At 48.6% G+C, this 17,065-nt stretch overlaps 1 protein-coding gene across 1 annotated transcript in view; it reads left to right on the plus strand.

Moving 5' to 3' along the window:
• Positions 1 to 17,065, plus strand: part of LOC146802102 (cilia- and flagella-associated protein 337-like) — a 521,178-nt gene that overhangs the window by 413,633 nt on the left and 90,480 nt on the right. Inside the window, exons 23-24 of the mRNA XM_085621663.1 lie at positions 6,652 to 6,738; positions 11,762 to 11,820. Coding sequence (XP_085477789.1) covers positions 6,652 to 6,738; positions 11,762 to 11,820 — 146 coding nt within the window. The remainder of the gene's footprint in view (positions 1 to 6,651; positions 6,739 to 11,761; positions 11,821 to 17,065) is intronic.

Genomic DNA, 17,065 nt, shown 5'->3' on the forward strand with positions numbered 1-17,065 from the left:
TTTGCCATGTAGAAAACCCTTTTTTACATATTAATAAGTTACAGCTGCAGTGTGCCATTAAGCCCACATAGCTGGATGCTTAATGTATAAAAAGTGTCACATTACGCATTAGGAATAGCACGGCTTCACATTGAATACATACCCAAAAGCTGTTTTCACTGTGTAAGTTAGGCTAAGATTCCCAAACCAGGCCTTAGTGCGATTAAAATATTTACTTCAAATCTTCACCTGGGGAAAATGCTAGGATAATGATTCAAACTTACTTCCACTTAGCTTTAAAACTGGAATTTAATGTTGAAAGTATATTTGGGATAACGTTGGTGCAAATGTAACTTTATAAAAGTGTACTTTGTGCTCTCAGATCCAAAAGTGGTTTAAAACTAGTGTGTCCCTTAGCCCCAATCCATACACTCAATACACATTCCTGCCTAAGAGCTAATGACCTTTCTCTTAGAGGTAGCTGCCTCCAGGGTCAGGAACACAGGGTGTTGTCAACAACTGGCCAAGCAATAGGGATTAGCCGTCTGTGAGGCCAATAGCAACAGTGGCAGAATAAAGGACAGCCTTCACACTTCTTCTTTTGACTGAGATGCCAAATGTGGATGGCAGGGTCTGGCACCATTCATTCTAGGCCCACTTAAACCTTCTGGCTCCAACTCCAGCAGGATGGAGAACAGACTTTGATCCTGACAGAGCGGAAGATACCTCACTCCAACAGGGGCATGGCTAAGATGAAGCCGTAGTCCCTCAACAGAGAAGAATGAAATACCTGTTTTTGACGTGAGACTTCTGAGAATTTTTACAGTAAAGCAAGGAAGAAGTGCTGTGAAAGGAGATGGGCGCAGGGCAATAAAGTAAACCAGATTGGTTGTAGAAAATTCTACACCCAATGACTAGTGTACAGGATAATACTGGCACCTGTGAGAACGTTCCCTCTTTCTGCATGGTTGCTCCCACTTTTTGATGAATTGCTGGTGTACTTTGACTGAGTGTGCCCTGGGCTCATGCTAATCAGGTACCCAGGGCCTATGTTCTTTCCCTAAAACTGCATTGAAGCCTAAGCCCAATTGGCACCTCTGGCCACAGGTCAGCCCCTGGTAAATGGTACCACAGGTACCCAGGGCACTGTGATCAGAGAAAGTCTCTAAGGGCTGCAGCACTTATTGTGCCACCCTTAGAGGTCCTGTACCATGACACTCACACACACAACTAAATGAAGAGAAACATGGCACACATCTCTGTGTGCCATGCCCACAACCCACTGCCCTGGCATAGATCAGTCACCCATCTAGCTGGGTGCACTATACCAGTGGTGAGGGTACAGGTGCATGAGCCCTGTACCCCTACAAGTGTCTAAGTCCATTCTTAGACATTGTAAATACAGTGCTGCCATTAAGAGTATATGGTGCTGGGAGTTTGTCATTACGAACTCCACAGCACCATAATGGCTACACTGAAAACTGAGAAGTTTTGTATCAAACTTCTGAGCACATTAAACCCACACTGATGCCAGTGTGGGATTTAATGAAAAATGCACACAGAGGGCATCTTAGAGATGCCCCCTGAAAACTAACCCACCACTAGTGTCCAGGCTGAGCGGCTGCTTTCAGCTGCCACCACCAGGCATGTTTCTGGACCCCTGGGTCGAGAGCCTGCTTCTCTCTGGGGCCTGAAACAATGCACATCCTGGGACGAGGTGCCAAACCTCCTCCCTCAGGATGGGCAGGGTTCACTTAGGGGAAGCTTCAAAGGATTGCCACCTTTGTGAGCTTCCCCAAGCCACTTGCTGCTTTCAGCAACTGGTCTCCACTGGTTCTGACTCCCACTTTGGGCGGGAGAACTGGCGGGAAAAACAAGTGAGGAAGAGAGGTGTGCCCACCTCTGCCAACTCCACTCCTCAGGTGGGGGAGGCGAGGTGAAGCACAACTCTCAGTCCCCGCCATCTTGCAGATGGGGGGACTCAGCCAACCAGGGCAAGCTCATGCCCCCCTCCCACTGGAAGGGGGCATAATGGGGGTATACCCACCCCAGGGAAGGGGACCACTGGTCCCTACCTTTTACCTACCTGTAACGCCCCTAAATCTAGTATTTATGGGCACCCCTGAACCTTGCTTCATTAAACAAGAACCTGCAACAAGAAAAGAAGAAGGACCGAACAGCCGCGCCGAAGCTAACAAGAGGAAGATGCCCACTGACTTGGCCCCACCCCTACCGGCCTGTCTCCACAACGAACCTGCTCCTGCGAAATCTCAATGTGCCTGCAGCCAGCAACCTCGAAAACCCCGGAGGACCTGCCTGCCTTCGACCACAAAGACTTTGTCTCCCGTGAACACCGGATTTGTTCATCTGCAACCTCTGACTCTGGCCGGACCCCGCAAATCCGGCCCACTCTGCACCCTCCGTCCACGGCCCGAGCTCGAGTGGGCAAACACCACGGGGAGGTCCCCCCGGCGGTCCTGACCGGAGATCCGGCGACCCCTGACCTGCCTTTGGCCTCCAGCCGACGCCTGTAGCCTAAATCCAGAAGGTCCCCCAACTGCGACCAGGAGCTGGTAAGAAGATCCGACCCCAAAAGGCACCCCTGCACCCTACGCTCCACAGCCTTGGGTGGCCAAATTGATGGTGCCTAACCAACCCCTAACTTCCCAATTTACCTCTGGAACTGGTGGTGGCGCCCAGAAGACCTTCGTACCCAAGCCTGCAGTGGCTTTGCAAACTGGAGGTTCCCCATTGCAAACAACCGGGCGCTCGACGTCAAAACTGCACCCTGCATCCGGCCGCCCTAGTGCCACTGAGGGTGCACCTTTAGTGCTACTTTTTTCCCCATTTGCCCTGAGCTAAAGTCCAGGGGCTTTGCTCCCACAACCAAGTGGCCTGCTAGTCAGCAGCCACCAACCAGAGGCCCCCTATCCCCCATTGGATAATATTGGGCCTCTGCACTCTGCACCCAGCCGCCCTAGTGCCGCTGAGGGTGTAACTAGAGTGCATCCTTGACCCTGGGGTACCCCTGAGTCTAACCCCAGAACCTCAACTCCCACTACCAAATACTTACCTCAAAACCAAGAACACTATTTTCCTAATGGGATAACATTGACTGTTTTACTTGGAAACGTTTTTAAGTGTGGAGTTTGAAAACCTAAAGAAATTCTTTAAAATTGTACTATTTAACCAAAACGATTTTACTTACCTGTTCACAGGAAATGTGCCAGAGTAGTATCCAGGTATACTACTCTGAGTAAAAAAAGTAACCTAAAAAGTAACTTACCTGTTTTTGTACTGAAAAGCCTATTTAAGTCTATGTCTGTATTTACAAATTATTGCATTTCTCTGCAACCATACTGTAGGTCAAAACAAAGTGCATATACAATTAAAATTCAAACTGTTTATAAACTGCATTACTACTGTAAAGTATTTATTGCTTACCTGTGCCAGGCTTGCTTGATTCTAGGAAATAAAATAACTAAAAGAACATTTTTATACAAAAACAATTGGTCTGAAGTTCAGTCTTTGAGTGTGTGAATTCATTTGCTGACTGAGTGTGTACAACAAATGCTTAACACTGTCCTCTGATACTGCCTTACTGCTCGACCACACTACCACAAGTACCTCTGCCTACCTTTGGGGTTTCACTGGACTCTGTGCAGACTATACCTCACTTAGGTATAATATATACAGAGCCAGCTTCCTACATTGGTGGATCAGCGGTGGGATATACAACTTTGCATTTTTGGACTACTTAGTTATCACCTGATCACACAACAGAACTCTTAAATTGTCTTTAGAATTCTGATTTTTCAAATTGGCAATTTTTTGCAAGATTACTAAAAGTCTTGTTAGGGACGTGATTAAGTCCCTTTAGAATTTTAGAAAACTAAAAGTAACTTTAGTTAGGGTTAGAGGGGTTAGAAGTTTTCTTTAACAATGTCTCAAAACAAGAACCCAGCTGTTAGTGAAAATAACCACAATGCCATAGAGGACTTGGTCGAGGAGCTCAACCTCACCCCTTACCTTCACTTGTCTTTCAAGGAGGTAAGGTCCCTATGTAAAATTAAAAACATAGACATGAGATCCCATCCCACCAAACAAAAGCTCCAGGAGCTGTTGGCCGGGTATGCTAAGGGCCAACCATCTGAAAATGGTCAAAACTAGTCAGATGAGGAAGGAGGGGAAGAGGATGACCTGGCAGATCAACCCCCTCCACTTCCTAGGGAGAAAAGGGTTCAAGTACCCTTTACTCCAAGAATCAACCTCTCAATACCTAGATCACACACAGGTGGATCAGGTACCACTGAGGACATTGAGGACAGCCTCAATGAGGAGGACAGCCTTTTAGCAAGGCTGACCAAAACACTGGATCTAGAGACCAGGTTGCTGGCTCTAGAGAGAGTGAGAGCAGAGATGGGCCTAGCACCCATCAATGGTGGCAGCAATTTACTTGAGAAGGATAAAGAGCAATCTCTGGTTATGGCCTTGTGGTCACTTTCCCCTAACCACTAAGCAACTGTTTTGCATGTCTCTTTATTTTCTTGCATACTATTGGTGTGCCCTGAATGATTTTGTGGCCATCAGGGATCCAGGGATGTTGTACATTTCTGTCTCACTCCTAGCAAGCAGACCAACCCTCACAAAGAATCCACAGTTAGAAAAACATGAACTTAGTGGGTTGATTAGGATTTCTGGGACTTCTTTGAAGATAAACATTTGTGCCTGTGAATAAAATGTTGTGCTTACGCTTTTCACAAAGTTGTTGCGTAGAGATCAGGTCTCCTTCTAGCCCAGAATCATTTGTTTCTACTCCTCCATTGCCTTGCAGAGCGACCCTGCTTGTTTCTCATTGTCAGCTATGGATCTCTGAGGGTGGTTAGTCTTTTACATCTTGCGCCTTGCTGTGGCGCTTTGAGAATGAATCACAGGGGCGGCTCCTCTGCTAAAGTGGAGGAGCGTCGCCCCACTGCTCTCAGAGCAGGAAAAATAAAATGATAATAAAGTTGTTAATATCAATTTATTTTTTGTAGGTTCGGGGCTGGGTTAGGCTGGGGTGGGGCTGGTGGCAGAGAGGGGGAGTGGTTTGCACACCCCAAGTGTGCAAGATGGTTTGGCGGTGCCACCCCCACACTCCCCCTGTCGTGTGTCAACCCGGGCTGAGACAGCTTCCCGGGCACACACACAGACAGTTTTTGAGCCTATTGCAGATGCATCATAATACTTCACGGGTCTTTCAAAGACCATTCACGTGTTAACAAGGCGTTGTTGTTTTAACACCCCTTTATCTCCACTCTGCCAATTGCTGGAAGAATAACCCCCCCCCCCCCCTCCACCCCCCGAAATGTTTAGTAGCTCCCTCCTCGATTTGGCTCTAGTTGCGCCTATGGTGAGATTTATATGACGTATACAGTATATTGGTCTTCTGATAGAGCCCTGTTTCTGTTCGTGGGTATGGTCATGTCTCTCTTGTGTTGTTTGGACAGAGCCCCACCTATTTTGTGAGCCTGATATTCTATGCGTTGTTCTGAGTATTGAGATGGGTGGCTTCTTCAATGGCGATATTTGTGTGACTCGGTTCTCACAGGAGGCCTGCTTACTGATTGTATTCCTGCGATTTAAGGGGGCATCTGAAATTGACAGTGTTTTAATTTGATTCATTTAGCGGGTAGAAGTATACTTACCTTAGGTTCTTTCCCCTACATTCCACAAAATGTTACATCTCAGGGGCCGATTCCGATTTCGGTTGGAAGGGCTCCGACCGACTCGGATCATGTCGGCCGGATTCCTTTCCGACTGAGCCATTCTGATGGGCTCGGTCGGAATGGAATCCGACACGGATTTCTGGATTGCAGACGACAGGCTCGGAGAGCCTGTCCGCTGTCCGGAAATCCCTCAGTTCTTCCCCGGCCGCCTCTTTGCGACAGAGGGAGTACGATGGCAGTTTTTCACTGCCTTTTCGTGCTGGTTTTTCCGGCACGAAAAGGCAGTCAGAAACTGTCTTTGGGAGCCCCCAGTAGGGCCCCCATGGGTGTAAGGCCGCCGTATGGTGCCCCTCTGTGGATCCCTGCACCCAGTGGCAGGCACCTTGGGGTGCCACCTACAGGGTGCAGGGATGAACTGCACCCCTGCTTTCCACGATGCAAGCAAGTATTCCGCTCGGAATGCATGCTTGCATTGTGTTGTATACGAGTGCGACCGAACCCTGTTCGGTCGCATCGTACTAGCAGGGCCGTAACCGACGACAGCAGGTCGGTCGGTTACGGCTCCCGACCGATGTCCGACATCGGAATCGGCCCCTTATGAGGGAAATTGGGGAATTTCTTGAATATATTCCTATTGTATTTACTGAACGCGTAGCGGCCATGATAATAAACGTCAGTTTCGAAACTGAAGACCCTTCGCGCCGCCGTGCGTCACTTTCAATTGTAGGAAAAAGTGACATACTGGCAGCGCAAGAGGCTTGTAAATAAGCCCCTGGTATTCATTATTCGTGACAACGTTGGTTCATGAGTTCTATGTTTTAGCTGCCAAGTGACATTATAATAGTTTTTAAAAATTAGTATGACGTTTTTATTAAAAAAAAAAAAGACAATTTGCAGCAAACTTTCCATGTAAAGCAGCAACATATAATAATCTCCAATCCTTTTTTTGCTGCTACCATTGTAGAAAGAAGTGTTAGCAAGCTAGTGTTTCTACGGACACGGACAAAGAGATCGGAATTAGCAGCGGCTCTTGTTTCAAATGGACCACAAGGTAAGGACGATTGCCATTTATTTGTACAAATTGATACGCGTCATTAATCCAGACTCTTTCCACAGGAACAGTAAAGGAAAGTAGGCACAAGTTGATGTATGCACGTTAGCCCTTTATCCTCCGACACTTAATCTGGCCACTTATTTTACGCAAAGGGCAACATGCTTCTTGTGAGAAAAGCAGAGACGTTTTCTGGATAAGATCCTTTATTAAAAGATCAGTAAAACTTTATAGTTTTTTAATTAAATCCGTACACACGCTACTATTACCAGAATCCTATTAATAATTATACCAAGTTTGAATCAATTACTTTCCTATAAAATTCTGTACTTTATGTCCGTGTTACAAATAGGTTCTGATGTAATAACCCTTTATAAGTGAGTAGTGACTGTTTACCCTGCTTGCTTAGGGCGTCTTCTCTTTCCCCTGCATCCTCACCCGTGGGAGGAAGGAGTCCTGTCTGCTGTGGGTCGCATATCTCCAACTAGGTGCAGACAGACTGTACAAACTGGTGTCTGCCTCCCACCTGTATGCCACTGCCTCACACACATATAACAGACTGCATAGGCTGGAAGTGAACAGTCAAGCCACGCCCACTCCTGACAGGGTTTTGAGGGGAACAGCCTTCTTGTCTCTTCACCAAGGAATGAATACAGCCTGCAGTCCCCCAACCTGCCCACTATAGAACTTCACCAAACTCCCCATAGCTTCAAGTATGCCCATAGAAAAAGAAAAGGGGGGCTTTCATTGCATCGGCTCTGCTGCCCCCGGCAAAGGCAGCCCAGAGAGCCAAAATATGTTTTCTATCATGGACCTCAATGTTCTGACAATTTCTGCACTTTACTGCAGCGCTGCCATATATCCACGTAAACAGCGCCAGTGTATCTCTGCAGGACTGCCATGCTTTGAATTGCCATTACCAGTACTACTGTACAAGAGTCCTATACGTTCAATGCATGGGTTTCAGCACTCATCTGCTCAGCTCAGCTGTCCGCCTTAAAATAGGACAGTGCCAATAATTATTTGCAGGAAGCAGAAAAGCTTTGACCAAATAATGGCCAATAACCCTGCATTTTTCGTACTTGAAAGGATTATAGGTCCAGGAATAGTGCAAGCCCTTAACTATTTCATGTCAAAGTTTACAGGGGAGAAGAAGAGGATGTGCTTAGTACAGAACTCTTATTTTTAAAGTCAAACAGCCTCAGTGGTTTATTCAGATGTTCTCTCCACTGATGCATTAGATCACACTTTGGTGTGGGCTTCTCTTAACTACTGATCATCCTTGGGATCCTCTCCACTGAGCTAAGTAACAAACATAGCCACGAAAGAGAGTAAACACACTTTACTCCTGTATTGCTGCTTTGCTTCCGTCCTTTGTGAAGTTTTTTTTTCTCTGACTGCTACAAGGTGTTCATGCCACAGCTCTTGTCCTTCGTTCATTCTTGGACCTGTTTAAAGGTTGTTAGATCTGGATGAGAAGCAACTCATATGAACTGTTAGAAAACATTATATTATTTTAGCACTGTACGATAGGCTGTAAATAATCTGTTGCTAGCAAAAGTAGGCCCGGTGAACATTAAAACATGAATGAGAAATCACCTTAATAATTGAAACAATGAATGGGTTGAAAGGAAAACTAGATCTTGGCTTGACTGCTGCCACTTAGGGGCCGATTCCGATCCGGGTCGGAAGGGCACCGAATGCGATCCGGCTGGAAAAACTACGAGCCGTATGCGTGTTTTCCGCCCGACTCGTACAGCTCTACGAGCGAGCCAGTACGATGCGAGCTACATGAAATTCACCGACCGTGTCGTTTCCGGGTCCGCACCGCTCCGTACGTCTCAGTCGTAAGCTAACCATGGCGTGCAATGGATGCGATTCACGACCGAGCCAGTACGATGCACGTGTCGGACAGCCTGTGCGAGCCGGAGTGTTCGGCTCGCAAAAGCTCCCGGAGTCAGCGTCGGACCCCCAACACCCGCAGCCGCACGACTCGCACACAGGGGGAGACCTATGGGTCTCCCCAACACAGGCATGTACGGTGCGGATGGCACCGACGTGTACCCACTGTAGGGGGCGCTCTTGTTCGAGACATATCCATTCAGTCAATGGGAGCGCATGTACGCGTCGTACAACTGGCTCCCATTGACTTCTATGGGAGTCCGACCGAACCGAGTCCGACAGCATACGTGCGCATCGTACTCGCTCGGTCGGACTGTAGGGGTCCGGATCCTACTCGGTCGGAGTGCTTTCCGACCCGGATCGGAATCGGCCCCTTAGTAGGAATAGAGAAACAACCGAATGCTTTCTAAATTACAGTTGCTGGGGAGACACTTCGGGCCCGATTCACAGAATTTACTTAAGACTAAATCCTAAACTTACTACTTTGTGGTATTCACAGAATGCACTTACTACTTTTGGTATTCACAGACTGCACTTACTACTTTTGGTATTCACAGAATGGATTTACGACTACTAACTTTACGTCCGCACTCGGGCTGGATATTCCGGCCTGTAGGCGGAGCTTCCGGCCCGGAGGCGGAGCTTCCGGGCCGGAGGCGGAGCTTCTGGCCCGGAGGTGATGATTTCGGCCATGGCTAAATCTCCGCCACCGGCCGGAATGCACACCTCCGGGCTGGAAGATCCGCCTCTGGGCCGGAAGCTCCGCCTCCGGGCCGGAATTTCCGGCCCTAGTGCGGACGCACAGTTAGTAGTCGTAAATCCATTCTGTGAATTCCAAAACTAGTAAGTGCAATTCTGTGAATACCAAGAGTAGTAAGTGCATTCTGTGAATACCACAAAGTAGTAAGTTTAGGATTTAGTCTTAAGTTAATTCTGTGAATCGGGCCCTTAAAATGTACTGCTTTATTCTATTTTGAGTTCTAAAATGCACAAGTGACTATCTGTCAGAGAGGAGTTTCTAACTTGCATAATGATGGTAACCATGATAGGCAAGGAAAAGTAGCGTCCTTAGTGTTAGTGGCTGCGCTGTCCACTGTGATACTCTGATGAAGGTATAGAAAGACCCCCTGTCTACTCTTGCTATACATTACAGTTTATTTAAAGCGGTGGGAAAAATGGTCCAGTGGGAAAAACAAGTCGGGATCATAAGCACAGACATACATGTACGTTAATCGTTCTTATCCGACAGTTCCCTACAAGTCACAATTAGCAGGCACCTTGATGATCAAAACCATCTCCTGTGGTATCCTGCAGAGTTCTTCACTGTCAACAACAGTCTTCAATAGCTACAAAAGTCCCATGGTGAAGGTAATCCAAACCCAATACAAGCAGACAACTGTCTAAGAAATAAGACATTTGGATAAAGCACATTTGGATATTCTGTGGGGGCACTGCAGAAAACACAGGGTAATTCCCATTCTTATAGGAGTTGGTAATGTACCTCTCAACAATACATTTAGCTAGACACCTTGAATGTTGGTTTCACTAATAGTTCTCCTTTAATCAGCAGTTCATTGGTCACATAAATACCTACCATCAAACGAGGAGGCTGAGGTGCATCCTTCCAATTACCCCCCATTGAATTTACGAGGACTGTGGGGCTGCCTCAGTTGGAATGGTGCAACAGATTCTATGACCGTCTTAAAAAAAAACAATCCAGAAAAAAATAGACTAAATCATCCCAGCCTTAAAAGAGCTGCTTTCCAATAACTTGAGCAATAAAACGCAATGGTTCTCAAGACAGTCATTAACGCACTGAAAAGCACTGCTCAGAATATACCTCTGGATGGTATTGGGCCCACAACCTTTAAACACCTTGAGCCTATTCCTGCAGAGCCATCCATGACTGCCAGCTTTCAAAAGATCCCTAAGGTGGACCTCTTTAAAGAAGCCTTCTTTTTCCATCTATACCGCAACAGGACCACCCCTTTCTGCCTCCCTTAAGGAACAGTAGCCACCGTAGACCGGTTTCAGTATCTTCCAAGTCGCAGTGCTGATGGGTTCTAAAGGAATCCATAAGATATATCCTGAAAGTGCTGAGAAATGGCCTAATGGCAAAATATAAGCCCTGTACAAATCAATTAAAGAAGCACATAAAGAAATGAGGATATTTAGTAGTTGGGTTAATTTTCGCCATGGCAAGGAGTAATTTCCTCTGCTAGGGACGTGAATTTCTGGAACTTAGCTGATGGCTTAGTGCACCAGTGCGTCAACTGCATGAATTTTTGTTTTACCTCATGATCCCTGGGGTCGAAACCCGCCAGGTCCATTCAGCTTTTCATCTTCTAGGAGTCAACAAAATGAGTAACAATAACCATTGGTTGTCCAGCGTAAAGATAATTCCCAAGTTAAACGTGCTACTACAGGGCCTATTTATGAGAATTACACACAGTGAAGCGCAGCAAGTTACAGCAGGCACCCTTGCACCATCGTGCAAGGGTGCCTGCGTTGCATGCAGGATTGCTTTTGGGCAGGAAAAGACACCTTCCTGCACAAAAACAATCCTGAGAGGCATATTCCTCAAAGAGGAAGTAATAAGGCGAAATAAAGATATTTCTCTTTGTTTCGCCTCACCTGAGAAGGTGTTTCTTTTTGGCTCATTCCCAGGTCTTGCAGTTCTGGTGAATCTGGGAATGTGCCAAAAACCATGGGAGTTACATGGGAACATCCACACATCACCCATGGAACGTATACCCAGGGAAGAGTAAGGCAATGCAGCAATTTGATCTGCGTTGCCTTACTCCAGGTTTACGGAGCCACTCAGGGCCTTGCGTGACTTCATAAATCACATGTAAGGTTTGCGTCGCTCTTGCACCATGTAGTGTTTTGCAAGAGCAACGCAAACCGGCTCATAAATAGGCCCCTAACATTATTTATGTTTCTTCTGCCTTCAAGGGTTCTTTACGTGGTTTACCTGTTCTGAGTAACACAAGATGCTTGCTACTGACAGTGCATTGAATCCATGTATTGTATCAGTAAGGTTAGAGCACAATATTGTCCTGCCCTCCTATTTTGGCAATCACATTTGTGAGATTAATTTACTTCCTGTTCATTTCTACAGGCTCTGTCAAGTTCTGGAGCATTTTCAATGGGGGACATCTCCTAGCAAGCTTCACACCGGTATGTATAGCAATAATGTTGTTTAAGGTGAGTGTTGTCCTACCATTGTCCTTATGTTGTATGCTGTCACTGTATTTCCAGTAGTATCATAAGGTTTACTCTCAGGATCTTTAAGGAGTCAGTTTGGATCTGGCAGAGGCTTCGTCAAATCTGAGCAAGTAGCATCATATGCCTTATGGGGCACTAATACTCACCCCTGAACGACCTATTATGGGGCCGTTTCCGATGGCCGGTCGGACAGCTGTCCATAGCCTTACCGTGCGACCGACACGTACCCGGAGCCGGTCCGTCCTGTAGAGGAAGTACGATGCGCATAACTGCCAAAAACACGACCGACACGTAGGCTGTGAATCAAGCCCCATTCTCCGTCCGAGCCGTAACTCATAAAGGTGAACCGAGTTGCCCGGAAGCAGTATCCATAGCAGTTTCCGGCATGACAAGTACGATGCGTACTTCCTACGCGCCGGACGGGTCGCCACGCACGGGACGTCACAGCATCCGGAAAACAAGAATATCAGCTACGATTCACGCCTCAAATCAATACACAGCTATGAGACGGAACAGCTTGCAGCGGGTACGAGACGGAGCAACAAGCAGCGTGAACGACACGAACACATCATGAATCCCCTCGCACAGGTCATACCAGTACTCTACATCTATGACCGGATCGGGGACCGACGCCGATGGTGCAGACGGTAAGTCAGACACCTACAACACAAACAAACGACACGTACCCGCAAACTGGCACACACACACAGGGGATCCACATCCTGGCCACTAACAACAGCCCACCATAGGGGTTGCATGGCCAGCACCACAAACACCCCCACCCATAGTGGACCTGCTGCCCATCACCCCTGCCAACCCCACTCACAGGGCTTCTGTTGCCCATCACCACTGCCACCCCCACTCACAGGGCTCATGTTGCCCATCACCCCTGCCACCCCCACTCACAGGGGACATGTTGCCCATCACCCCTGCCACCCCCACTCACAGGGCTTATGTTGCCCATCACCCCTGCCACCCCCACACATAGGGGACCTGTTGCCTATCACCCCTGCCACCCCCACCCATAGTGCCTATGTTGCCAATCACCCCTGCCACCCCACACATAGGGGACCTGTTGCCCATCACCCCTGCCACCCCCACTCACATGGCTTATGTTGCCCATCACCCCTGCCACCCCCACTCACAGGGGACCTGTTGCTCATCACCCCTGCCACCCCCACTCACAGGCCTTATGGTGCCCATCACCCCTGCCACCCCCACACATAGGGGACCTGTTGCCCATCACCCCTGACACCCGCACCCATAGGGGACCTGTTGCCCATCACCCCTGCCATCCCCACGCACAGTGCTTATGTTGCCCATCACCCCTGCCACCCCCACACATAGGGGACCTGTTGCCCATCACCCCTTCCACCCCCACTCACAGGGCTTATGTTGCCCATCACCCCTGCCACCCCCACTCACAGGGGACCTGTTGCCCATCACCCCTGCCACCCCCACTCACAGGGGACCTGTTGCCCATCACCCCTGCCACCCCCACTCACAGGGCTTATGTTGCCCATCACCCCTGCCACCCCCACACATAGGGGACCTGTTGCCCATCACCCCTGCCACCCCCACCCATAGTGCCTATGTTGCCCATCACACCTGCCACCCCACACATAGGGGACCTGTTGCCCATCACCCCTGCCACCCCCACCCATAGGGGACCTGTTGCCCATCACCCCTGCCACCCCCACTCACAGGGCTTATGTTGCCCATCACCCCTGCCACCCCCACACATAGGGGACCTGTTGCCCATCACCCCTGCCACTCCCACCCATAGGGGACCTGTTGCCCATCACCCCTGCCTCCTCCACCCATAGTGCTTATGTTGCCCATCACAACTGCCACCCCCACCCATAGGGGACCTGTTGCCAATCACCCCTGCCACCCCCACTCACAGAGCTTATGTTGCCCATCACCCCTGCCACCCCCACTCACAGGGGACCTGTTGCCCATCACCCCTGCCACCCCCACTCACAGGCCTTATGTTGCCCATCACCCCTGCCACCCCCACAAATAGGGGACCTGTTGCCCATCACCCCTTCCACCCCCACTCACAGGGCTTATGTTGCCTATCACCCCTGCCACCCCCACTCACAGGGGACCTGTTGCCCATCACCCCTGCCACCCCCACACATAGGGGACCTGTTGCCCTACACCCCTGCCACCCCCACCCATAGGGGACCCGTTGCCCATCACCCTTGCCACCCTCACCCATAGTGCTTATGTTGTCCATCACCCCTGCCACCCCCACCCATAGCGCTTATGTTGCCCATCACCCCTGCCACCCCCACTCACTGGGGACCTGTTGCGCATCACCCCTGCCACCCCCACTCACAGGGCTTATGGTGCCCATCACCCCTGCCACCCCCACTCACAGGGCTTATGTTGCCCATCACCCCTGCCACCCCCAGCCATAGGATGGCGGATGCGCAACACATTCAGCATACGCAAACATCAGGTATGTCCGCAAAATACATCCCCCATAACAACATGACAACAGTGTGTAGTCTGTGACAAATGCCCACAACAGTGAATATGGCTACGAGCATACAATGTAAATAACAGCACATGTGTGACCAACACATGAGTGTGACATACACAAGGCAAGCATCACCATAGCACTGTGGCAATGTAAAAAGAACACCCCCTCACTGTGTAGAACAGAAGTTAAGTGGGGGCTCACAAAATGCAGCAGATGTGGAGCATTGTGGTGATAGGGACCAAACCCCCCTCATCACAGTGACTAAAAGGTAAGTGTCATCATTGTCAAAGCTGCAAATAACAAACAGCATGCATGATCCCTGCTTCCAACACATCAAACACGTCTGGGGCAAACTAGTGGTTGTGGCCCATACACACAGAGATGTGGTGAGGCTAACAGTGCTGTGAAAACATAACACTCTCGGCCATGTGCAGACAAGCACCACACGTGGGAGCTGACAATGCACACAGCGTACAATGACACAACAGCAGAAGTGAGCATCACCAAGCATGCACACATCTCGAAAATGGACAAACCAATCAAAACAACATGTGTAGACTGTAGGTGTCAGCTCACAAACTCACATTCCATGCCAGCAATGGCACCCAATAACCAGGATGAATGTGCACAATGATGTGAAATGACTCACAGGGACAGCATGCAAAATCACAGAAACAGCATCCAGACAAAGGCCCACAACAGCAATACCAATGCACTGGTGCAGATGCACAAACACAAACAGGCAAACTGACACTGCACATCCGACACAACATGTGTGTGTGTGTCACAGTATCCCCATGCAACTACACAACACATAAGGGGGGCTGAACCACAGTGACACAGATGTGGACACAGTGCCATACAAAAGTAAACCATCACTGGGACACCCTCATTGGGCAATCAGGCATTGGGAGATGAGAGGGAGCACAACAGACACATGTGACACAAGCTGGAATCAACACCAACTAACACAGCAAGAGACTGACACACAACACCACTACCCCCAGAGACCAGACAGTGGGGTGACACAAGCATGCATGACACCTCCACTGTGATGACAAAGGCAGATGTCGTACAAACTGGGAAACGCAGACATGTGTCCTGTGCCACAAACGTACATCACACATACACAAACACAAATCACTCAGCATGGCCCCTCATCCATGGACAAACGGGAGATAGGGGACCATCCATGCAAACATTCACATCAGTCCACCCTCAACACCACACACCCTGATCTGCAACAATGTGTATCTGTGAAGCCCACATGGACAGGTGACATTGCACATGCACCCATGACAAACCCAGGAATGTTGGGAGGAACTAAGGTGCACAGACACATCACACAAGGACAGTTTACAACCCTGGGTAATGACAGACATACTGCACAGTATGCGGTACATGGCCATAACCTCAAAGCTCACGTAACCTCCAGAATCCCTGCCACAGTCCAAGGACAATGCAGGAGCCAAGGCGAACCACAAGGCACACATACTGACACCTGCCAGCATCGCAGCCGTGAACCCGACAAGTGGGAGCAGTCACACACACATACAAATGTCTCAATCACTGAAAACTACCACCTAGGGACAACTACATAATATTACGAACAAACAAGTGCCTTGAGGAACCCTGACTGTGTCCCATCTGTGTCTGACAACATCATCACCACTCAGAACTGACAAATCACAATGATGATACAAAAATTAACAGTAGTGTGCCATGCACCCACACATCTGGTAGCCCATTGGAAAAGTAGTGGGATGAACCCAGTACCACTCAGCAAGCATCAACAACAGGAACATATCAAGGGAACACTGTCTGAATATGAACAGGGATGTGGACACACACATATGCTCATACAACACACACCATGGGCCCAGGCCATGTCACTGGACAACACACTAACTCGAGGGGACACAACTCCTATGGGAGACCAGCTGTGCCAAACATATTCACCACAAGTGCCACTCATGTCTGCAGAACACTTGGTCAGTCAGCCATCAGTTACCACACAATGAAGGCTCTGGTCACAACAGCCTGGGTACGTGAGTCTCCCCTAAGTCATCTGCACAAAACACATGTCTAGCAAGTTGCACAGTGGCCACAGTTGCTCCTATTACAATGATGCCCTCACCTGTAGGCCCAGTGTTGATGAGCACAAAGTATGTGGAAGTGACAAATTGGACAATGGGAAGCACATCATATGTGCAGGGGTGCAAGCCACAGATGTGACCATGCCAATGAAATGCTCACAGAGAGATGTACACAAATAGTTGATCCTGACACACCAAGGTAGCTGCAAAGGATGACATGGATACCCACCAGAATAGGATACATATCTCATGGACCACAGGGAGTACCTCACATCAACACATCAGTATACAACATTGTAAACCAAGCATTACAGGTGCAAGGGCATGTAAAACAACATCAACATGATGTACAGCTAAATCAAGTTCACAGGGACAAAGAAAAAAGCTTTATTCAGCATATTAAAAGTGAAACGTCTGTTCTAACAAAAGGCCAATGGCCAGTCCATGTCCTAATGCCAAGGAGTGAACTAGAGTGACAAATTCAGTATATGAAAATCTAAATGTCTGTGCAAACAAAAGGCCAATGACCAGTCCATGTCCAAATGCCAAGGAGTGAACTAGAGTGACAACTGTCACACCTTGCTTGCCTGCACTGCTAAGGACCGGGGTC

Source organism: Triturus cristatus, chromosome 8 (assembly GCF_964204655.1).
Source record: "Triturus cristatus chromosome 8, aTriCri1.1, whole genome shotgun sequence".
Lineage (NCBI taxonomy): Eukaryota > Metazoa > Chordata > Amphibia > Caudata > Salamandridae > Triturus > Triturus cristatus.